Source organism: Anser anser (assembly GCF_964211835.1).
Source record: "Anser anser genome assembly, chromosome: 10".
Taxonomy (NCBI): domain Eukaryota; kingdom Metazoa; phylum Chordata; class Aves; order Anseriformes; family Anatidae; genus Anser; species Anser anser.
The window spans coordinates 21,863,884-21,886,778 of record NC_139730.1 but is presented as its reverse complement, the minus strand read 5'-3'; the positions used below and the strand labels follow the sequence as shown (position 1 = coordinate 21,886,778).

The following is a 22,895-nucleotide window of genomic DNA, read 5'->3' as shown; positions in this document are numbered from 1 at the left end:
TGCTGTGGGAAATTTTGCCACATTTACAAGGCTTAGCATGTTAATTCTTTTTCAAGGCGCCTAGAAATTTCACTGAAACGCATTATCACACGTATCTGTTTGCTCCCATGAATAAAAACATTACAACAAATGATTCAATCGCCTCTCTCCAACCAGAACTTCCATTTTCAGCTGCTAGGGCAGGAAGCACTTTTAGAGCTGAGGCTGTCACCAGATGGAGCTGTTACATATCTTCCTCATCACTGAACAAACGCTCATTGTTTGAGAACCTTCCTGATTTTTTTTTTTCTGAATGTTTGCTACAGGCTATTCTGTGGAAGGAGTTTGGGAGCCCAGAAACTTGATTTTATTATTTTATTTTATTTTATTTTATTTGAAGCAGATTACAATACTGGGAAGCCTGGGAGCCCACACAGGCCCCCCGGCTGGGGCTTGGGGGGGCAGGGGCCTGCTCCCCCCGCCGGGCGCCGCGGCCATCTTGTGCCCGCCGCGCTCTGTGGGCGCGGGCACGGCCAGAGGACGGCTCTGGCACGCCCGTGCAAGGAGCGGGACGACGACAGGCCCTCCAGATCCCCCCTCGGGGCTGCGCTGCCGTCACGACATAAGTCGCGATAGCGCCGTTGGGCCTGCCTGGAGGCTCCGGGAGCTGCGCTCCGGCGACGCCATGGCGCGTTGCCAGGCAACCACCCCGGCTCGCTGCGAGATGGCGCCCGGCCCCCCCCCCCAAAGCCCCGCATCACGCGCGCGCGCACCGCAAAAGCCCCGCCCCCTCCGCAAACCGCCACGAGCCATTGGCCGACCGCGTAGCCAATCGGCGCGCCGTCCTCCTTCCCGCCTCCTTCCGCGCCTGCTTTCGAACGAGCGGGGCGGGAGCTCTGCGGCGCAGCCCAACTCTACTGGGGGCGGGCGCGTGTGCCCGCCTCCTTCCTGCGCAGCCTGGCAGTGATTGGCCCGCTCGCCTGTCAGTCGAGGCGGAGGGCGCATGGCAGGTTGTCACGCGGAAGAGCGGCGGGGCTGGCGGCGGCTGTGAGGCCCGGCGGGTATGGCCGGCGGGTATGGCCGGCGGGTATGGCCGGCGGGTATGGCCGGCGGGTATGGCCGGCGGGTATGGCCGGCGGGGCCGCGCTGAGGGGACGGGTCTGAGGCTGTCGCCGCCCCGCGCTGCTCCCGGTGCCGTGAGGAGGGCGCTGCCGGCGGGGGTGGGCGAGCTCCCGGGAGGCAGAGCCTCGTCGTCACACAGCTCGGTGGGGAGCCGGCCCGGCGCTTGTGTTCTCACAGCTCCATGCGGGGCAAGGCGGGAAGGGGCCGTGGTCGTCACCGCAGGGCTCCTGTAACGCAGCGTTAGGGCACCAAGTGAGGTACCGCGCCTTACGCGAGTTGGCGTCGTTTCATGGCGTCACCTAGAAGGTGCTTAGAAACGAAAAATACCCCTCTCACCTAGAAACAAAAAGTCACTCAAGCGAACCACACAGATAACTTGCAGCGTTTGCGCCAAAAATATTCGTGTTTGGTTCCTTAATTTAGGAAGGGAGCGTGGTACTTTACGGTATACACCTTCTTCCTCCCTACTTTTACTCGTGTATGATGTTTTCTTGTCTTGTGATAGGCTTTGCTGGATGCCCAAAAACACTGCTAGACCACGATGTCCCTTGACTTTGATAGTGGAGCTCTACAAACTCAACATGATGAAGAAGACTATGACCAAGAGGACTATGCAAGAGAACAAGAGGTTGAAAAAAAAAGAAAGTTTATGTGAAGGTTTTCATAACTAGTGTACCACCATTTTGGTTTAGATTTATATTCTCTTTGATATGAGCAAAACACAGGGTACAGACTTTTGCAAAAGCGGCATATAAAGTATGAGATGATGAGATGGTGCATTTTAAGCAATGGCATATGTAGAGGCTGAAAGTCTGTGATCTGTTGCTGAGGCAGTAGATAGAGTGCCAAAAGGTGCAGTCACTTACTTTTTCTGGTCTTTTTTTTACAGCTTTTATACTTACTGTAATTATTTATGAAAGAAAACTGTTGCTCTCTATGACAATCTACTTAGCCCAGAAAAGAACAAGGAACCACTTTTATAAGCTACTGATTATAAAATAGATACTCTAATACCTAGAAAAATATATTCCTTTTTTTTTAGTGGAAATATTTTAGGTGTTTCTATACTCTTTGTTTCATAAAGGAAACTAGCAAAAATGTGCATTTGATATGAATGTGCAGAGTGGTTTTGTGTGGGTTGGTAAATCATGTTCACATGAGGTAACTTCCCTGAGATCTGCTTAAGGTATCCCTTTCTTTAGCATAGGTAATGTAAAGACAAATTCACAAAAACATGTAGCAGAACAATAGATGCATAACTTGTAAAGTTGCTATTGCAAATATAGTAGAGAACCTTACTTCAGATCCAAAACATTCTACTCAGATAAAGAATGTTGTTCAGGGAGTTGAGAGAAGCAGCTCCCCTGTGAGGAAATGCTGGGAGCAGAGTGTTCAGCCTGGAGAGGAGAAAGTTTGGGAAAGTTTTGGATGAGAAAGTTTTGGATGAGAAAGATCTCATCAATGTTCGTAAATACCTGAAGGGAAGGTGTAAAGAAGACATAGCCGCGCTCTTAGTGCTGCCCAGTGACAGAACAAGAGGCAATGAGCACAAACTGAAGCACATGAGTTTCTAAGAGTAAGGAAATGTTTTTTTACATGTGTATTTCTCTCAGTAAGAGCAGGTTTTGAATGTCCAGTACCTCTTACCTGGTGTATAGGGAGGAGAAATCTCAGCATGATAAGTAACAGATTATCCTAGGACACATCTGTCCAGTAGCCTCTCCCTTAACTGTTCTGGGTGTGGTTCTTTTTGTCACAGGATTTTCCCAGAAAAATTCCTAGGTTGGTAACTGTAGTCTCTTAAGCATTGCGTGGTGCAAATCTCTGTGAATTCCAGTGTTGTCAAGGAATGATGTCCTTTTCAATGGAGGAAGAAAGTCAGGGTTTTGTGCAAGTGGCCTCTTTCATCTGTGTCTGCCTGTCTTTGCATGAAGTCCTATGGGTTCTTTTGAAAAGCGTCTAATGCATATGGTTTGTTCTGCTTCAGCTGCAACAACTCTTGACAGACCTTCCCCATGATATGCTGGAGGACAGTGGAGACCAGCTCTCCAGCTGTTCAGACTGTAGCATTCACGAGAGTGAGGAGCAGTAAGTCCCTTTGTACTTTATTTTTTGTTATTCTTACTTAAGTTGTGCTGTTGAGAGCAGAGCCAAATCTCAGCTGATGGGGTAAATGAGAGTAATCCACGTAAAAGGCGTGCTGTACTGCAGTAGGCAGTATGGCAGGGGCTCTTTGAGAAATAAAGTAGATGCCAGTTACTTTAATGAAGTAGTTTTTTGTTTGTTTGTTTGTTTTGCTTGATTGAGGTCGTGAGTACCCTAGGTAAGTGTCTTCTCTTTCTCTAGATCAGTTGAGCCTCAGAAGCCTGATGGACGGTGGAATGATCATCCATTGATCGTTGATCCTCAAAACGTAAGTTTGTCTAAATAGAGGTGTAATGAGTAGGAACTGCTTGTCAGTAGTAACATGCTAAATATTATCTGAATTCACTAGAGGAGTTCTTATGTTGGTGGCATACTTTGCTATTTATCTGAAGTATTTTGACCTTGAGGGCTGGTAACTCCACAAAGAAAAATCTGAGTTTTCAGAGAGCAAATTCTAAACCCCTTATTCATTTATAGAATTATAAGGAAGGACAAAATCTGTATCCTGAGCAATTTCTGTGTGACCAGCAAGATGATCATGCTGAAAAACGTGCCAAGAATTGGAATGGCCTACATAATGAAGAGAAGAAACGTTTATATGATGCTAAAGAAGATTACTGTGGCCAGAACAGTCAAGAGGATCCAGATAATGTCTTTCTTGGTAGAGATGGGTTTAATGGTCCAAGGTGCTACCAACAGAACAATTTGTATCATCTTCCTGAAAACTTTAGACAGTATACAAATGGCCATAAACCAGAATTTAACTGTCAACAAAGTAAAATAATAAACTTTCCAGATGCTTCAAAGGAACATCTTAAGGTATTTCAGAAGCTTGTGTATTTTTCTGTCCTTGTGAAAATTTTCATAGGTCTTTAGCTGCTGGTAGTAATATTTCCAAATGTTTTCAGTCTGTTGTTATCAGTTAAAACAGCAACGGGAGGCTTCTGTAATTAATTTTGTGTATGAAAACAAGAAAGCATTAGATATCTAGATTTGTGTGTGTGTGTTTGTGTTATTTTTTTTATTGCTCTTTTTGGCTAGCTAAAAGTCCATGAGGTAGAATGAATGTGATGCACTTAAGTGTGTGATGACTTTGAAGCTGATGCCTCACCAATCTGCTAAAGCAGAAACCTTCATTGAAATTTCCATCTCAGTTGAATGATGTGTGCTGAATTGGAGCCTGAAAATAGGAAGAGGAGTTAATAGAGCTGATTTTAATGTCAGCCTGTAAAGCAAAAAGGAAAAATATTTTCATTGATGGAAAACTACAGTTGTAGCTTTCATTTCTTTGTTCTTATATATTGTCAAAACAGCAGTTCATTGCATCTGAAGTTGTTAGCGGCCAGTCAGCGGAAACTTACAAAGTAACATATAAACCATACCAAAATGGAATTCACCAAAAAATTCCAGTAACCTCGGAAGGAATGAGAAGAAATGAAATGTTTGAAGATTTGCAGAATGAATTCTTGGGCAATGATGAAAGTAAGTGCTTCTTATTTAGACTTGAAATAAGCTTGTGTGAAAAGTCCATGGGAAATCATCAGCAGAAAACCTGTTGGTTTCAGTAAATTTTAGAGAACAGCTAGCAGTATTTTGAGATATGTGTGTATATATATGATCTTTTATTTTGTTCTGGACTTATATTGGGATAGCCTATTTTTATTTGATTTTTTCCTCTTTATTTAGAAATCAGCTTTTCTTTGGGGTATTTGAATTTCAGACAACTTAAATGTAGTTTTGACTGGTGAGACTGAACAACAAGAACAAAAAAGACCAAGAACAAAAAACAACACATTTCATCCTTCTGATGGCTTGATCTCAAGTTGTGCTGGTGCTCTATGTCTTGATAATACTGGAAAATAATGAAGTGCTGTACCGTATGAGTCATGCGTTGATCGACACCAGATTGAGGCTTTTCTGCTAAGTCCACTTAAAATGACAGAACTACTTTGCTTGTTGGCCATCTTGAAAATTTACAGTTGCCACTAAACTGGGCATGAATTCACATCATGCAAACATTTTTCTGGGTTTGTTGTTATTGATGGCTGGAGAATTGTAGGTGCTAACAAAGAAATTCAAACCTAACAGAGCAACTCAGGTGATGTGAATCAAACGTGTATAAAACATGATATACTGCTGTGAACTAACATTGAATTTGGCACTACGTGGAAGAAATACCTTGGGGCAATAATTACTTATGGTCACAACTTGGTTGGCTCATTGACTGTGCTGACTTGTCAGAATACTGTATTTGAAATTTGGCAGATTCTTCAGAGAATATGCAGATTCTTCAGCTTCGAGCTCTAAATAAAGCAAGAGAAAGACAACTGGAAGAACTTAATGAAAAGCTAGAAAAGAGTGCACAGCAGATTAGGTATCTGAGTCATCAGCTTTCAATGGTCAAAGGTAAAATATTGTACTGATCTCTGATTTTTAGCTTTTATCCATATCTAGCAACTTTTTTATAGCGAACTTATTTATTATATCTAGCAACTATGATTTACATAGTGTCTCTGCAAGTATTGATCATGTTTACAAACTCAACTCAGGATTATGGGGACCTAACCCTCTCGCACAACACTATTTTAAAGAAAATTCCCTTCATTAGTGCTTGGCTGCGTAACTGTCTGAACTTATAATGCGTTGTTTCTCAAGACTACCATTGTACTTCAGAGTTCCCATGTGTTTGGCATCAGAAATTCTCAGAAAAATGAGAAGTTTGCAAAAGTAATGTGCTAAAAGTACAAAGAAACAACAACAACAAAGAACAGGAGAAATGTGCCTTCCGAAGTGATCAGAGCTATAGTGGAGATTAGTGGTTGTCTTGTTCTCTTGTTTTCTTACAGAAACATGCTAAGATCTTATAGAATTAGGAATGTAATTTTTAGAGTGCAGGAGAGAGAAGACTTTATTTGTCAACCACTTTGATGTCTTGACTGTTTCTGTGGGGGAATTATTTTATTTCTCCCTTAAGAAGTGTTAAGGGATGATGATAGTTCTGAGTGCTAACAGGACGGTTTCCACCTGACTTCTGAGGGTACAACGTATCAGAGTGCTTCCAGCTATCAGAGGAAGAAAGTGGTTGCTAGATGGAGACTAAATGAACCTCTGTGTTCTGTTTTCTGCTTGTTGCCTATAGTATGAGACAGAGGGCTCACAGAATAGTTCTGTAGAGCAAGGATACTGAACAGTCATGTTCCATGTAGTTGCTGTGTGTGTGGTTGTGTTTCTCACGCAATTACTATGTTTCTCACTTCAGATGAAAAGGATGGTTTGGCTGTTAGCCTTCATGAATCTCAAAAACTCTATCAGAATGGAAAAGAACGGGAAGTGCATCTTGAAGGTCAAATAAAGGCACTTGAGACTCAAATTCAGACTCTTACTGCCAAGGAAGAGCAGGTACTATAAATATTTTTAAACTGTTTATTGTAGAAGATCTATACAGGATATTTGTAGTGCATTTGCATTAAATATCATTGCTAATCTCACAGCACACTGTTCATAATCCTTGCAGAAGCATGAATATATGGTGAATGAATGGAATGTATTGGTGGAAAAATAACTTGTATTAAAATCCAGGCAGTATCTGAGGATTTTTAGCAACTCTTGCATGAAAAACTGATTTGACATACAGAATATTGGAGCAAAGGTGAAATAAATGTAATTGGGAGCTACTCTAATACTCTTCCTACAGATATTGAAGCAATCCAAAGTGGCAGAGGTAGCCATGGAAAGCATGCAGAAGCAGCTGCTAGAACTTCAGCGATCAGATGCCATTCAGCGAGCCAGAGAACAGCATGACGCCATTATTTCAGCACTCAAGCAGAAGCATGAAAAGCAAGTATTGTCATTAGAGCAGAACCTTGATGCTACAAAATCTGCACTCCAAGAGCAGGTGAGAAATTATTATAGGACACTGAGTACTTTGCGGCAGAAGCTGCAGAACTCCACATTTCCAAAACCGCACTTCTTGGCCTATAATCCAAATAACTCCTTATGGAAGGTGTTTGCTGAATGGGAAGAAGATTCTATGTAAGTCTCAATATTATGAAGTCTATGTGTATGTGTTTGTAAACATCTCCAGGCAGTTGCAACTTGAAACTGTTAATATAGCAGATGCAAAAGAGGCTCTGTTTTACTGGAGGAGGCAAGAATTCAGTGTTTTAGCATCCCTCTTGAGCTTTCATTCTGTGAGCAACTTTTCTTGAATTGACTACCTAGGAATCTCTCCGGGAAAGAAAAGAATTAACCTTGTGTCACATAGTTATACAACTTACTCTACCTCTTATGTCATAAGAGTCCATCATGCTATTTAATATATTCAAACAATGTACTGTCGGCAGACCTTGACAAATTGTCATCTTCTTTCCCATGAAAGAAATAGAATTAAAGAACTTTCTATAATTTTTTGTCGTAACATAAATATGCATAAAAATAAATGGGCTGTATGTTTGAATTGAATCATCTTTGCAAATGAGAAAACACTGCTAAATTTCTGTCTTTAAGCACTACTTTTTAGCACTGCTTATACAACTACTAAAAAAAAATGTTTTTATGGTGTTATGTTTGGGGTCTTTAGAGGGAGAACTCCTGATTTTAAAAGAAAATAGAAAAGTCAGAAGGAAATAGAATACCTCATCTTTACACCTAGCTAAGCAGTGCTAGATGAATGTCTACTTTAATATCGTGTAAAAAACTACAATTCCTCTTGTGGGAGCATTGAAACTTACTAGCTTGTCTTAAGCTCAGTAGACACAAGATGATTTAAGCTCAGGCTTAAGGTAAATAATGTGAAGGCTTGATTTCTCTGCAGTGAGCTAAGTATACGTCACTAATTGCAGGGCCTATCCGACATGTCGAAAACGAACTGCTCTAGGAAGCACAAAATGGTTCACATCCATGTATGTTTATATATGGGTATACTTACTGTCTCTTAGTGAAAACTTAGATGCTGTAAGAGATGACTTGTCAGCCAAGGATAGCATTTCTGCTGTGGTTAATTTGGCTGGCCTTTCTTTCCCCTTAGGACTGATATTTTTTTTCTCACGTCTTTTGTGTGTTGCCTCTTTCTCTGTATCTGGAGCTGTCCTGGATGGGTAGATGTTTATAACATGAATAAAAATAATGTTTCTTCCTAGAAAGAACTCTGCAAAAATCTAGGAGAGCACATTAAGCAACTTGAGAAAATGCTTGAAGAAACCAAATGTGAAAAAACTGAAATAATAAATAGATTGACAAGAAGTCTAGAAGAAAGCCAAAAGCAGTGTGCAAACTTACTGCAAACAGGTCAGCCTTGTACTCATACCTTATCTTTTCTTGCAGATATGACTCAAGTTTTCTGAAGTATGAAACTGCAAATCTGTGTTCCTATTGAAATAGGAAACCAACAATTTAAATACAGCAGTAGCAGAATTAAAGCTCCTAATTTTGTGAAGTTTCAGTATAAACAGACATAAAGTGGTTTTCAATAGATAGGTCTTTGAGAAGCAGAGCTTTGCTGTTTTCTTGTACAGTAAAAAAACAACCCTGAATTGCCATTCAAAATTCAAATCTGAGAGATTTGAATTTGAAAATAATTGCTTTTGTGGACGGAGACTGGTTCTTGAGAATTTATATCAGTAGCAATAGTGTGTGGGATTTTTTGCTGATTTTTGTATGGGACTTGTGCCTACCTTTAGACACTGAAGTCTTCTAATAGTTAGGTATGTCCTTTCTTAGAATCCAAACATCTTAAGTAAATAAAATGTCTTTCTTAATGGATCCTGGATTAAGTGTGTGTTCTGCTTGAGAACTGTGGTAGTCTAGAAGAAAAGTCTCTAGAGAGAGCCTGGTAGTGAGAAAGGAGGAGAAAAATCTTATTAGATCTGTACTATGTAGCAAATAAGTAATACATATGATATTTAAGATATAGCTGCCAATTGTCCAATCACCATGACTTTTCTCCATGCTATATTTATCAAATGCCTTAGACCAATAATAAATTTGCAAACTCATAAAGCTAAACTCCTTGCCTGTGGAGGAAGTGAAAGTGGCCTGTTTTCTAAGATGGTCCTGTTTTTGCTAACTTCCTGGTACACCAAACATCTGGCAAATCTTGTTCCTGATGTCATTAATTTTAAAGTGACTATAAAATTTTTGAAAAAACAGAGTTACCATAGTTCCCAAAGTTTAAAACAAATTGCTGTTTAAATTGGAGAACTGTAGTAATCCAAGTTCACCTGTTTGATATAGTGAGAAGTATTCTTGCCTTTGTTCTTTGTATTTTGTATTAGCAAGTTCAGGGAAAGAGAAAGAGTAACACTTACTACCAGAGTCAACGTGGCTATTTTTAACAGTGATCTTTTTTCAGATTGCATAGTCTTTCTTGCAAGTTTTCGATTTACCTTCTCTCTCCTTTTTTCCCCCCTTGCAATAGGCTCAATACAGGAGACAAATCAGTTACGGTTTCAGCTGCAACAAGCTCAGTCTGCGCATATGATAAGCAATAACATGAACAAGGCTTTGCAGGTTAATTTATTTTATAAAATATGTAATGTTTAGTTTGATTTTAATTTTGGATTTTAGAGGGAAGGGCGTTATAGCTAACAGGTTGGTAGTTGAAATTCTTATTCATTTGTTGGGGAAGCTAGCACAACTCCCTTCAGTAAACAACTACCTACTACTTTATCTCCCAGTATTATGTCTGGAACTCTATTTTTTATTTTTGTAATTAAAACGTGGGGGAGTATATCAGCACAAATCATATCATACATCTGTCTAACTTGCTTCTGAAAAAAGAATGTAAATTCAGTGTGCTGGATATCATATAGGGGGCCTATACGGATGTTTGGAGTTATTACCTTCTGAACCTTACCTTTTGCCAACAAGAGGGAATGCTAGGGAGTCCTCTAAAATATCAGTGAAAATCTGTTTTTCCAGTTCAGCTCAGGTATTTGACTTGTCTAAATCTATCATCTTGAAGTAATGAATCCTAGTATGTGCTAGAGTAATAAGCTATATATGTTTCTGGTATAATAAAATGGATGACAACAGGGTGTCAGGAGGGAAGAAAAAATAATCGTTTCATGTATCAACTGTGAAAGAAACAATAGTATGTACTAATTGACAGAAAATATTACCTAATTAATTTGTAGTCTTAACATATGCATTGCTAGAGGTATTAACAATAATGGTGTAAAAAAAACACCACCTAAAGCTAGATCATTCAAGTAATGAATAATAATTAGGTAATATTTAGAAAGAATAGCTCCATGTATTTGTTTTCTGTAGAAGAGTTACCATGGTCTTAATATGTTTACTTGTAGTTTCTTTGAGTATCATTTTTTCTGTCTCTTACTTTAAGGAAGAATTAATGGAACTGAAAGAAGAAATAACTTTTTATGAATCTGCTGCCAAATATGGAGTATTTTTGAATGATGCAGGTGGAGAGCTGCATACAAACCTCAGTGATTCCTGTGTAGATTTGGGAATTAAAAAAATCACCCAGAAAAACTCAAGGTTCTGCAGGTATTGAATGATTCTTACTGAAAGACAAATCTAAAATCCCCAAGAAATTATGCAAGTAATGCGCGAGTTCAGTTTCTTTAGTAAAAGATGGTGTTACTGGATCAATATGTAGGTTTCCTGGTAAATACTTGAAATACTGCTTGTATTGCCAGGTAATCTGGGCAATAGGAAACTGAACTAATACCATAAATTAGATACCTAATTTCTGCTTTAATAAATTTTCAGGTTTCATAAGGACTATGTTGTTGTTCCTTTTTGGTGTTTTTCTGGAGCGAAGGGGAAGTTGTAGAAATGAAATAGATTTGTCTTCATGGTATAAGTTAGAAGCCTATGCTAAGAAACAACACCCCTAACCATTTTTTTTTTAACCAATTGCCATGAGAATACATTAGAAAGCATTTAACATGTGTAGCAAAGTAAGGAGGACTTTCACTTACTATGCCTAGTCAGCGTTGCATGGCATGTGAGAATAGCCTGGTGTTCTTCAAGACTTGAACCCTGCTTTAACTGTAGCTCTATGTGGGTAAAATCTGGAATGTAGTAGAGAACATACATATATGTGTGTGTGTATGTGTATATATATATATATATATATATATTCGATGATATATATGTATATATATTTGGGCAATTTAACTGCATATGGAGTGTAACGTAATTTCTCAATAAGAAGCAGCCATATCTTTGCCTGTGGAAATACTTGATTTTCTTGCTGGTTGTAGGGGTTATTGCATGGATACCTATTTGCTCAAAGATTCCACATAGTTACATAATGCTCAAGCTGTTTTTAAAACAACCAATCAAGTTGTCTTGAAGTACTTTGTCATGTGAGAATGGATCTTTTGTGGAAACATACAGAAAGTTTGTTCTTTCTGCTGTTAATTGCAGCTTGATGAGAAAACATATGGCTTTTGTATTTGTGTTCCTTCATTCTTTTTTCCTCTGTATTTCTGGTACTGTTAGTTGCTCTTCTGCTAGCACTACTTTTCAGATAAGTGTGTTTTGTCTTTTAAATGCTGATCTGGTTATGTCTTTCCTAATAGTATAATACAGAACAGAGGCATGGACGAAGAACTCTCTAAAGACGAAATTATTGTAGAATTAAAAGCTGAATTGGAACGCTTATTGAGCAGTAATAAAATGAAGAGAAACCAGATTACTCAATTACAAAATGATCTTAAGGATTGCCAGAAGACATTAGAGGAATTCAAGCAGTTGTTGAAAGCAGAAAAAGCATCAAAAGAATCAGAGGTTTGTTCTTTTTACACTTTTTTAAGTCCTTGTAAAGATGTACTGGGTTTTAGCAAGCCAAACCATCATTTAAACTTACTATGAAAACAGGTCAAAGAATTTAATGAGAGCTGTGGTCACAGCAATTAAGCAGATCTGTCTTTGATCTTAAGGAAAATAGTCATTTTCATGATGTCTTGTTTCGTATCTTTGGTGAAAAAGAAACGAATTGAATAGCAGAACTTGGGCAGAATATATCTTACTAGGTCAGTTCTGATATGATGGATTATTTGCTTGATAACACTTAATAACCACTTTGCTTTTCTACAAGAACTGTATTTCACTGGAGAAAGTAGGTTTTCTTTATCCCAAAAGACTTGTAATTTCTTTGAGAAAGCCGATGGTATCATGGATGAGACATTAAATAGATTGCCTTCTCATTGCATTCACGCCGTAATTTGATAATTTGATCAATCGTATGCTGGGCTGCATAAAAAGTGTGGCCAGCAGGTCCCAGGAGGTGATTCTCCCCCTCTGCTCCACTACTGGATGAAGTACTGGATCCAGCTCTGGGGCCCCCAGCACGAGAAAGATGCGAACCTGTTAGGGTGGGCCACAAAAATGCACAGAGGCCTGGAGCACCTCTCCTATGAAGAAGGGCTGAGCGAGCTGGCAATTCCTAGCCTGGAGCAGAGAAGGCTCCAGGGAAACCTTATTGGAGCCTTCCAAATACATAAAGGGAGCTCATAAGAAAGATGGAGAGACTTTTTACAAGGGTGTGTAGTGATAGGACAAGGGATAACTGTTTTGAACTGGAAAGAGGGTTGACTGAGGTTAGATGTAATGAAGAAATTCTCTGTTTATGAAGGTGGAGAGGCACTGGAACAGGTTGCCCCAGAAAGTTGTGGATGTCTCATCCTTGGAAGTCACAGAATATCCTGAGTTGGAAGGGACCCACAAGGATCATGAAATCCAACTCCAAACAAGACCACCCCAAAATCAAACTATTACGTCTGAGAGTGCTGTGATTTGAGCCGCCTGGTCTAGTGGAAGGTGTCCCTGCTCATGGCAGCAGGTTGGACTAGATGATCTTTAAAGGTCCCTTCTAACGCAAACCATTCTGTGATCCATGAAAAATCACTGATACTATGCCCCTCTTGACCACTTAATTAATTCCAACTGTAATATGATTGGATTCATAATTTCTGCGTTTGTAATCTGTGCATTGTGACCGGGATGTGGGACAGGAATATAGTATGCTTCATAGGCGTACTCTCTTGATTGGATAGCAACACTCATTGAGCTCAATGTTCAGTACGTGCTTTTTAAAAAAAATTTTGTAGTGCTGTTTCTCAAGGATAACAGTGATGCTGTTATATTTGCACGGCAATACTTTACTTCGGGTTTTTTGTTTTTTAGTTTCTCTAAGTAAAATACTTATTCAACAGCTGTAACTGTTTTTAAAGTATCAATTTTCAAAGCATATAAATCTTGAAAGTTATCATAATAATGTTTTTCTTACTTTTAGGCAGTGAAGAATACAAATGATCCTTTGGTGGCCAATCCGTTAGTTCTTGATAATCTTAAAGAAGAAGTTTGGAGACTCAGAAAGGAAAATGAAACTTTGCTGCAAGAAGTTCAGGTGAGACAAAAATGTTGTGTATTCCATTAAAAAAAAAAAGTGCCAAAGCCTGCATTATAAAAGGTTCCTTAAAACCTGCCTGTTACTTGACTTCTCTTTGTTCAGAAACATACTTTGACTATTGAAGAACTGAAAGAAAATGAGGAAAAACTGAAAAACTCAAACCTGGATCTCTGCTGTCAGATGAGAAAGATTGTTCAAGATTTTGATGAGAATAAGCAAGAAGCGCTTGACAGGTAGGTCTGTTAACTCTGTTTTGTTTCTTTTGTGATATTTTTATCCTGCATGTGTGTTTGTGTACCAGCTGTTTGTGGGGAGGGGTCTGCACTGGAAATCTGGTTTCTTGCTTAAAGAAGAGCAGAACTCCATTTACAAGGGGGACTAAAGAGTGTTTTCCTTTCCTTTCCTGGAACTGTAGGTGTGAAAGAACGTATCAGCGCCATCATGAGGATATGAAAGCCCAGTTTGAGAAAGAGCTGATCGAGAAGTATGCTGCAGAAAACCAGCAGCTTCTACAAAGTCACGAAGAGAGGGTCTCGCAGCTGAAGTAAGGCTTTTCTTTTTCTTTTCTTTTTCTTCTTTTTTGTCATTGTTCCTGAAGCATTCCCGCTCCTGTCTGGCCCTTGGTGCCAGTTATGCTTTTTTAAAACAGACTGAGTGTCCTGTGAGTGTAAAGACTGTTTGCTAATGAGTAATCTGTGCTGTGAAGGGCTACCATAGAGGAGCTGAACAGAGAGATGACTGCGGTGAAGGAATGTTACATAGCGGTCTGTGGTGAGAAGGACACCTTGGAAGCTACTTTAAGGCAGAAATTTGAGCAAGAGCAGCAGCTGAAAGAAGAGAAGGTACTACTGGACATACCTACACACCACTCTCAGTTCATCGTGTTTTAAAAATGTAATGTGCAGGAGTGGCTTGAACTTTGTCTGGAGCAGAACCTTGGAAGAGATGCAGCCGTATCAGAAAGATAAGCAGTGTGACCTATTGATTGTTAAGTTAGCCTACTGCTGTGTTGTGTGGTTTAACATACAGTGGCAGTAACCCTTTCCAATGGCAATGCCTTTTCCCGCAGTTGTCCTTCTTATAAAGTGGACTCCTGGAGACCATTCAGCCAGCAGCGTGAGCTATTGCAATCTCGAGCTTGTTTCCAAAAGACCTTAGTGACAGTGCAAGTTTTCTTCTCCCTGTAGAAACCTGATGTGCAAATGCTGTGTTTTTTTTTTTTCTTTTTAAGTAATAACGAATGGAGTCTGCAGCATTGATTAAGAGCGTTGCTTTCCTGAAGCTATGAGTGCAGAATGACTGAAGGGAGGTCAGCTGTCTTGCTTAGTCCAGCACAGCAAAGAGATGCAGCTGAAAAAGTGCTGGGAGATGCGGATGCTAGATAAGAGAATGTGCTTTAGAGCAATAGGCTGTAGTAACCTCTGATATTGTGCCTTACAACACCTCTTTCTGAGAGCTAAATCTCCTGTCCTAGGGGTTGTTGGTAAAGTCAGGCTCTAGAGAGTGCATCGTGCATCTCATGCATTCTCATTGCTTTGTACCAGAGCAATTTGCTGTATGTTGGAGAATGCTTCATCCGTGGTGTGTTTTTAGTATTATTGCCACTTTTTTTTTTTGGCCAAGCTCAAGAAATGGCTTCTAGAAGAAAAAGAAGAGTCTCTTAACCTTCTGAGGAGCAAGCTTGAAGAGAAATACAGTGATTCTATGAGAGCAGCAAAGCAGCAGTGGCTGAAAGAAAAAGGAGAGCAGGTTGAAAAGGAAGTTGCGTTAGCCAAAGTCCACTGGGAGAAGGAAGAAAAAAAGGTATGGAGCTTTTACCTGGGGATTTCAAATGAACCAAGTGAAGCAACCAGTTTGTTTTCAGAAGGAGGACTTGTATGTATGTACACTAGACTTACTCATTGTGCTTCTGCCATTTGAGGTGGTTGTTAAGGGTCTGCTGTTTCAGGCGCTTCTGATGAAGTCAGTAGGTATGACGTATGCTTGGGATCTTTGCAAAATTAGACCTTGTAAAGCAGCATACAGACCGTAATCACAGCTACAGCATGCTGGAGTTTTCCACACTAATTGGGTGTTGAATGTTTATGCTTTGTATTCTGTTTGATTTGGTCATCCTGAGAAAGTCTTCTTTTGTCTCCTTCCATGCAGAATAAAGCTGGGAGGAGGAAGAAAAATCATCTCCTTTAACAAACAGATAGTGGGAAGTGTGTATTTGGAGGGTGCAGGGGAGTGGGAGAGCGTGAGGGGACCCACTGACTAAGAAGCGCCTCAAAGCGTTAGGTTTTGATGCTTTTCAGAAATGTAGAGACGTGGCTTGGAAGAACCTCGGTGCTCTCAGAGCATGGTTTTGGTGTTCTGCTATCAGGGAAGCTTACTAGTGTAAGCTGACTTTTGCTTGTTAAATGCCAGTGCAGCTGTGTTTATATTTGAACAATGGGCAGATTGTCTTAAAAATATATGTATTTTTTTCCTTAGAATATAGAACAAGTCATTGGAGAGATAGAAAGAGAATGGCGAAATAGGCTGGAAGAAATGAGAAGAACTGTAGCTGACTGCAATGACTGCGGCAGCCAAACTGACAGAGTGACAGTAGTGGATGATGATTCATTCAAAGAGTTAGCAGGGATCATTGCAGATCAGAAGCTGCAGATCGAGAAGGCTCTGAAAGAAAATATGTCCTCCGGAGAGGCCTTAAGAGAATTTGAAATAGAACTGGAAAATAAATACTGTAAACACCTTGCCATCCAGGTAACAAAAAAATAGTTCAGTTTGCCTGGATCCATTGTAACTGCCATGCACAATTTTCACTGCCATGTGAAAGTAATAATAAAAATGTTCCCAGGGATGGTGACTGAAGCAGGCTCTTTACCTGTTTACAGGTAGAGGAAGCTTTAACCCAAGCTCGTGACAAGTGGCTGCAAGTATTAAGAGACCTCAGAGAGTATAAAGTAAATGTAAAGACGGAACAAGAAAAATGTGAAAGGGAACACCAAGGGACTGCAGCAAAGCAGGTAGCTGAAAACACTTTCATATGGGTGGTGGTATTGAGCTATTCCTTTACTTTGAGGTACACTTAATTATTTACTCAGTTACGCTTTAATATGAATTCTGTGTTTGTTGATCGGGTCTGTTTTATATGTTGATCAGTTAGCCCTGATTCTCTCAGCTGCCGAAGAGAAGTGGAAGAAAGAACATGAGAATACAGAGAGGTCTGGAGCAAGAATGAAAGAACTGGAGGAAAAGGTGGTTTCTCTCAGGAAGGAGTTGGAGCTAAAGAAAGGAGAAATGCCTGCGGCTATCAAAGCAGAACTAGCCAGAGCCCGTGCTCAGTGGAACAAAGAAAAGCAAGAAGAAATCTTGCGGATACAAGAGCAGAATGAGAGAGACTACCGTTTTTTCTTGGATGACCACAGAAACAAGATTAACGAGGTACTTGCCACCGCAAAGGAGGATCTTGCAAAGCAGAAGAACAATCTCTCCGCCCAGAAAGAGGTGGAAATGAAGATGTTACTAGACCAGAAGCATCGGGAGTGGGAGGCTCAGGAAACAAAGAGACTTCAGGATGAGATCAGTCGTTGTGAGGAGAAGATTCTGGTTGAGCTTGAGCACTTGTTGCAAGAAGTCCATGAAGAGCTAGTTGAGTGCGCAGCTAGTAAGTGTTCCTGGGAGGACAGGTGTTCTGATGCTCCCGATCAATTAAATAATCGATGCAAAGGCAAACTGAAGGCATGCTTACAGAAAGCCTACAGAAGAACAGTTCACACAATTCTGGAAAAGGACAAGCAAGAACGGAAGGAGGTAATTTTTCTGTAAGTGGTAAGTGCCAACCAGAAGAGGGTTTTGAGAAGTCAGACTCCTACCTACGTTTACTGGTAGGAAGAGTCCTTTAGACCTGTGAGGGAGGGCTAAGGCACGGCTAGCAAGTGAAAAGGAAGAGGCTAAGCATATCTCTAACACTCTCAGTGTTTGAAGAAGAGGAATAGCAGGTTAGGAGCATTCCTTTTTAGCACCGAGACAGATAAATTAAGGAGGTGCACCTGCCATCTTAAGTCTGGGAGCCTGTTCAAAACTCATCATGTCCTGATTTGAGCTGCTGTCTTCAGTTCTTTTGCAGGGCTAAAGCACCTGGGATGCAATTACTAGGTCTACTGGTCTCCTTTGGGTTGCTTGCTTTTATTCCTGCTAAGTTAAAGCAATTAAGCAGTATGCTGTGGCACGCCTTTATTTCTTCTTTGTGTGGCTCTGTGCTGGGTTTTCAGAGGGTATTTTTCAATTGCAGAAATATGAAGAGCTACTGAGTAGCGTCAATAAAAATGCATACCCTAGCATGCCCCAAGACACAGGAGAAACTGGAGACCTGGCAACACCTCCTTCGTACGGCATTGGTCAGCAGGCAGAAACACAAAGAAAGCCGAGAAGATGTCCACCCCTGCAGAGAGCTGGAACAGATGGAGGTATTGGGCTTGTTTTCACTCTGGCAGATTGTGCCATCCAACTAAGCTTGTTAGTAGCAGTCTTGGCTGGTGAGCCTCTGGCTGGTAGAGGGAGAGGTAGCTGTTCCGACTAACGTTGTAGATGGAGGAATGTGACAACCTTTGGGGTGTGATAGTTCCGTGAGCAAGCCGGTGTTGAGACTGCTGAGCAGGGTATGGTCTAGATGCTGTCTTGAAATGGGTAAGTACTCAGCAAGAGCTTTGACGACCAAATCGTACTCCTTGCTGCTGCTGCTGCTGCTGCTGTTAGACAAGACAGGGAATTCTGCCATCATGTCAAGGACACGGTTGTATTGGGAATGGTACTTCACCTGGCCTGGTAGTTTTTCTGATTGTTTTGATGAAGAGTTTAGTTGAGGAAATGTGACTCGCCTGGGCAATGCTTCTCCCTTTCACCTTCCCCTGTTCCCTTCTCTTTTGTAATCTGTGTAATCTGTGTATGGTTGAGCGTTGTAGCTGTTCTCAAAGCTGTCACGTGCTACGGCTAAGCCAGAGACTGTGTAGCTGTGGCAAAACTTCATGGGAGGCATGAAAGTCTCTCTGGGGCTTTCTGTTTAGTTTGAGTTCTTGTGCAACCACAAAACATCGAGTGAGAAAGCCCAAGAGAGCCTTTGGCTTTATGCCTGTAATGTGGCTTGAATTCCTTCAACACCAAAATAACAAACCATCTATTAAACACCAAACAATGCAAGCAGTGCAGCCCTTCTGTCTCTAGAGCTCCCTGTCCTGGCTATGGAAAGAAGCCGTTGCTCTCCTGGAAGTGGCCCAGTCTTTGTGAGTTTCTTAACTTAAGTCAGCCGCATGTGAGTCTTCCCAGCTGGGAGAGTTTCCTTCAGCTGACTCCAGAAGCCCCTGTTTGGCTGTTGGTTTGGAAAATAAATAAATAAGTGAACAGTTGAGAATTCAGCCTAGGAGTCTGCTGCTGCTGCCTGTTTGGAGACCTCTGTGGAGACTCAGATGATCGCGGACGGGAGTTTGCTGAGACTGCGAGGGGTCAGTGACTCGATCGGTGCTGCCGCCCCATTCTGTAACGGGGTTCCAGCCTCATGTGGTTAGTTTAATTAGCTGAAGACAGCGCATGCTTTCTCAGCAAAAGGAGGTCGCAGTAGAGCTCTGGAAGTACGCGGGTTGGGTTAGATTCATTTTGGGCACGTGGGTGATGTGTGACGTTTAGGAATTGCTGTTGAAGATCAGCACGGTGCAAAGGTTCACACTGGGAGTCAGCTAAGGGAAGTTCAGAACGGCTTGGCTGTGCTGGCTGCGTGCTGAGGGCCAGTGACAATTAGTCTGAGATGATTTTGTATTGAGGCTTTACTAAAATGTGTTATGTTTGATTTCTGCATGGTAGTTACTGCCATAGCTGAATGTTGTCTGGTGAAGCTTTGTGACCTGGAGCTCTTCTACCAGAGGCAGCAGTTTTTGTGATGTCCGATGTTGAACTTGACTGGAGTGTAGGCAAGTACAGTGTTTTATGGTTTGTTACTTGCTTTTCTAGGAAATGAGAAGTTTCTTGAAGCTCTAACTGTCAAAAACTCTGAGGTGAAGGCTAAACTGAGAGACCTGGGAACACCGCCAAGGTATTTAAAAGGGATCTTTTTAAGGGATTTAATAGCTGATGCTCACCAGGTCTAAGCTACTCATATTGTGGTGTGTGACTTGTATGCTTTTCAGGTCACTGTCAGATGGAGGTGTCTCAAAACCCTGTACGTCCTGCTGCTCTGTGAAAGGGCTGGAAGAAGTGCGTGCTCTGTACATTACAACCGTGAGCAAGATTAAGAGTTAAGTTCTAGAGTCTTAGCTAAAATGTTAAGAGAGCAAAATAATTCCCTCAGTTGCTTCCTCGTCCTTGAGCCAGCTCGCACTGGAGTCTGACAGCCAAGTCACCTAAGAACTGCTGTTTGCTTTCTTGCTGGAGTGAATGTGAGAAATGGAGTTGTTGGCATGATGCTGGGCAAGCTTCATTTGGAGGGGCGAAGCCTCGTTTTGCCTTAATTTCTTTGTAGTACTACATTATGTGTTGTTAAATGGTAAAGGCAATTTGGAGCGCTGACCTTGTTTCTCCCGCAAAGCAGCTGCCAGCCCAGCAACTTGTTGTGAGGGAGCACCTGCTTTTCTCTTGTGCTGTGTCCTGCTTTCTGGCCCTTTTGGCTTAGTCAGCAGGCATCTGGCTGAGGAGAGGATTCGAGTGCAGCTCCAACTCTTACTGGAGGGCAGTGGGTCCCCGAGTGCCAGCTGTACCTCTGTGGAAGAATTCCTGGTGCTGGATATGCCAGCCAACATTCCTCTCTGGTCCCTGCCCCTTCTGCTGGCGAAATAGTGCTGAAGATGCGGAGCGAGCCAATTAAATTCCTGTGTCTGATATTTGGTACTGGCTCAAATGTCCTCTTTGTTTGCTTGTTTTTTGTTCCCTTCCCATCCTGGGTTAAACTAGCGCTAATGAAGTGTGTTTGTGTAGGTGATATGCTTAATTATATCCATGGAAGTAAGGAGAGGGCTGCCGCTATGATTAGAGCGGAGGTTTTAAGAGCGCGCCAAGAGACAGCACGGAAAATGCGGAAATACTATTTGACATGTCTTCAGCAACTTCTCACTGATAATGGGAACTATGAAGGGTAAGCTTAAGCATGTTTGGAAATTTATTTTTGAAAGAGCTATGTAAATTTTAGCATAATGCTGTTAGTCCACTGGCAATTCGGGCTATGTTGGAGCATCAGTGGTGCAGCCTGAAGTGCTGCCCGTCTGGTGAGGCTGGCACGGGGTCACTGCCGAGCTTGATGCCTGAGAATTGCTGAGCAGTCTGACATATTGTCTTCTCAGTGTTTGTTGGCTCTTGCTAGCAATACTTTCAAGTACAATCTGAAAGGAATTGGTTTTTAGTTTTTTCTCATGTTCTGTGATTCTCGTCAGAGCTGAGGAGAAAATAATGAACGCTGCCAGCAAGCTTGTTACAATGGCTAAAGGACTTGAAACACCTCTTCAACACACATCCCAGAGCAAAACTACCCGCTCAGGTTAGTCGCGATTTATAGCTGTTTCCTTCTTAACAATGCACATTTAATGGATGCAGTAATGAAAAGGCAGGCGTATGGTGATGCACTGGTTCTCGACAAGCTTCTGAACAGATATGTAAACATATGCTGCTCATTTTGACAGTGCTAATACTGACAAATCTTTATTTAAAAAGGCATACAAACAAATAACCCCCCGCCCTTTTTTTCTTCCAGTGTTAACATTTCCTTCCGTTAATCTGTTTCCTTCCCTGGCCTTGTAGCTCTGCTGCTAAATTCTGATCTGCCAACCAGAGGAGAGTACTCAAAAAGAGATGGCCTATCTCAAAGTCGGCTAAACCGCATGGAAAGCAAATCTTGTGGCGAAAGTATTACCGAGAAAGCTAATGATAAAGTTGTTCATAAGTGCGTTTCACGTGACTTGAGACAGCAATTTGATGCAATGCAGACTGAAACACAACATATGCTTCCTGAAACAGATGCTTCAAATATTCAGAATGGGAATAATACTAAAAATCTGGTTGACTTTACAAGAGATCATCTGTTAGAGTTTTATCCAAATGAAGATGGAAGCAGAGAAGAATACAGCCCCATCATAAATGTAAGTAAACCACTCCTTTGTGCAACTAGTAATTTAGGACATCAGAATGCCTCTCCATCTGCCTTTCATGTCAAGTTAGAAAATATGCATGCAGTCAGCCTTACAGATGGCCTTGGTGTCTCAGGGCCATCTCATCACATGCTGAAGAATCAAAATGAAAGATTAGTTTTGAAAGAAGATGAATGTATACCATCGTGTGGAAACTGGAAAACTACAGCTGAAAGAACTCAAGACTCAGATTTTCACAAAATCCCTGGAAGGGATGAAAGTAGCTGCAGTAAATGGAATTCTGTGAATGGAAGTCTGTGTCTGGATAGTAGTAATATGCCTGTGGTGCATCCTGAACAAAAACCCAATGCGAACGTCCAGGCAAAGTTTGTATCCTGTGAAGAATCTTTTTCCACTGTCGATGAAAGTGTTCGTGGTACTTGGAGAGAACTTACCAATGGCCATGTCAAGAATCTCAAAGTGAAAAACAGTAGTAAGTTTTACAGTAGAGGCCAGATGAAAACAAATCCAGAGCGTACTTCATTCCTTGGGTCTGACAAATCAAATTCTGCTGTCACACAGCTCAGCGTGTTGCCAAACTCAAATGCATGAAAATGCTGCAAGAAATACTTGGAAAAGAATGTCATGGGATCCCCAGTCTCTTCAGCAAGATAGTGGGTTTGATTTTTTTTTTTTAACTTGAGCCAATAACAATGATTCCTCATTTGAAGGAAAAAATATATATGTAAGTGTGAGGAAAGGGGAAAAAACTGTTTCATGATCAATGTTACAGAATTTGAGTGTTGCATGAACAAATTCTATGCAATTGCTTGAAATATAAATGCAGACTTCTGTTTACTTTTGGAATAACACTTTCACAGCTGTTTATAGTGTATTATGTATGTTTATTAAATAGAATCTATTTTTATATTAAGTGTGCAGTGTTTATATAAAACAAAGCTACTTTAACTTGTGGTAATCTTTTTAAATGCTTGTGAAAATTCCTTCAGTGCTCAATGAGAAATGTTTGAAACAAGTTTTTCAATGGAGCTTTCCATTTTGGAGAACCCCCCCTTGTTCCTCTGTATGTGTCTTCATAATAAAAGTGTAAATACTTACCTTAAATTATTAAAACAAATCAACTATCAAGTAAACTGTCATGTATTCTTCTGTTGGAT

General features: G+C 41.0%; 1 protein-coding gene across 6 annotated transcripts; it reads left to right on the top strand.

Moving 5' to 3' along the window:
• The first annotated feature begins 883 nt into the window (after positions 1–883).
• On the top strand, positions 884–22,866 carry CEP152 (centrosomal protein 152). Of its 6 annotated transcripts, none has more exons than XM_083850117.1 (27): positions 884–1,040; positions 1,607–1,729; positions 3,089–3,189; positions 3,448–3,514; positions 3,724–4,065; positions 4,560–4,728; positions 5,512–5,652; positions 6,506–6,645; positions 6,941–7,141; positions 8,385–8,532; positions 9,662–9,753; positions 10,589–10,752; positions 11,796–12,003; positions 13,511–13,624; positions 13,730–13,860; positions 14,043–14,171; positions 14,334–14,469; positions 15,251–15,430; positions 16,103–16,375; positions 16,507–16,638; positions 16,775–17,425; positions 17,907–18,081; positions 19,616–19,697; positions 19,792–19,898; positions 20,576–20,732; positions 21,028–21,131; positions 21,392–22,866. In XM_083850117.1, the coding sequence occupies exons 2-27, from the start codon at positions 1,643–1,645 to the stop codon at positions 22,327–22,329; spliced, it is 5,169 nt and encodes a 1,722-aa protein (XP_083706243.1). In that variant the 5' UTR covers positions 884–1,040; positions 1,607–1,642; the 3' UTR covers positions 22,330–22,866. The 6 variants fall into 6 exon arrangements, with proteins under 6 accessions (XP_083706243.1, XP_083706248.1, XP_083706245.1 ...); XM_083850122.1 differs by having other exon boundaries at positions 21,345–21,479; XM_083850119.1 differs by lacking the exon at positions 3,724–4,065.
• Positions 22,867–22,895: the final 29 nt, after the last annotated feature.

Bases quoted from the DNA above. Each gene is read 5' to 3' on its own strand.
- CEP152 (XM_083850117.1), top strand. From the start codon at position 1,643: ATGTCCCTTGACTTTGATAGTGGAGCTCTACAAACTCAACATGATGAA. The intron at 8,533-9,661 runs GTCAGCCTTGTA...CCCTTGCAATAG, and splicing joins TGCAAACTTACTGCAAACAG to GCTCAATACAGGAGACAAAT. The intron at 15,431-16,102 runs GTATGGAGCTTT...TTTTTTCCTTAG, and splicing joins GGGAGAAGGAAGAAAAAAAG to AATATAGAACAAGTCATTGG.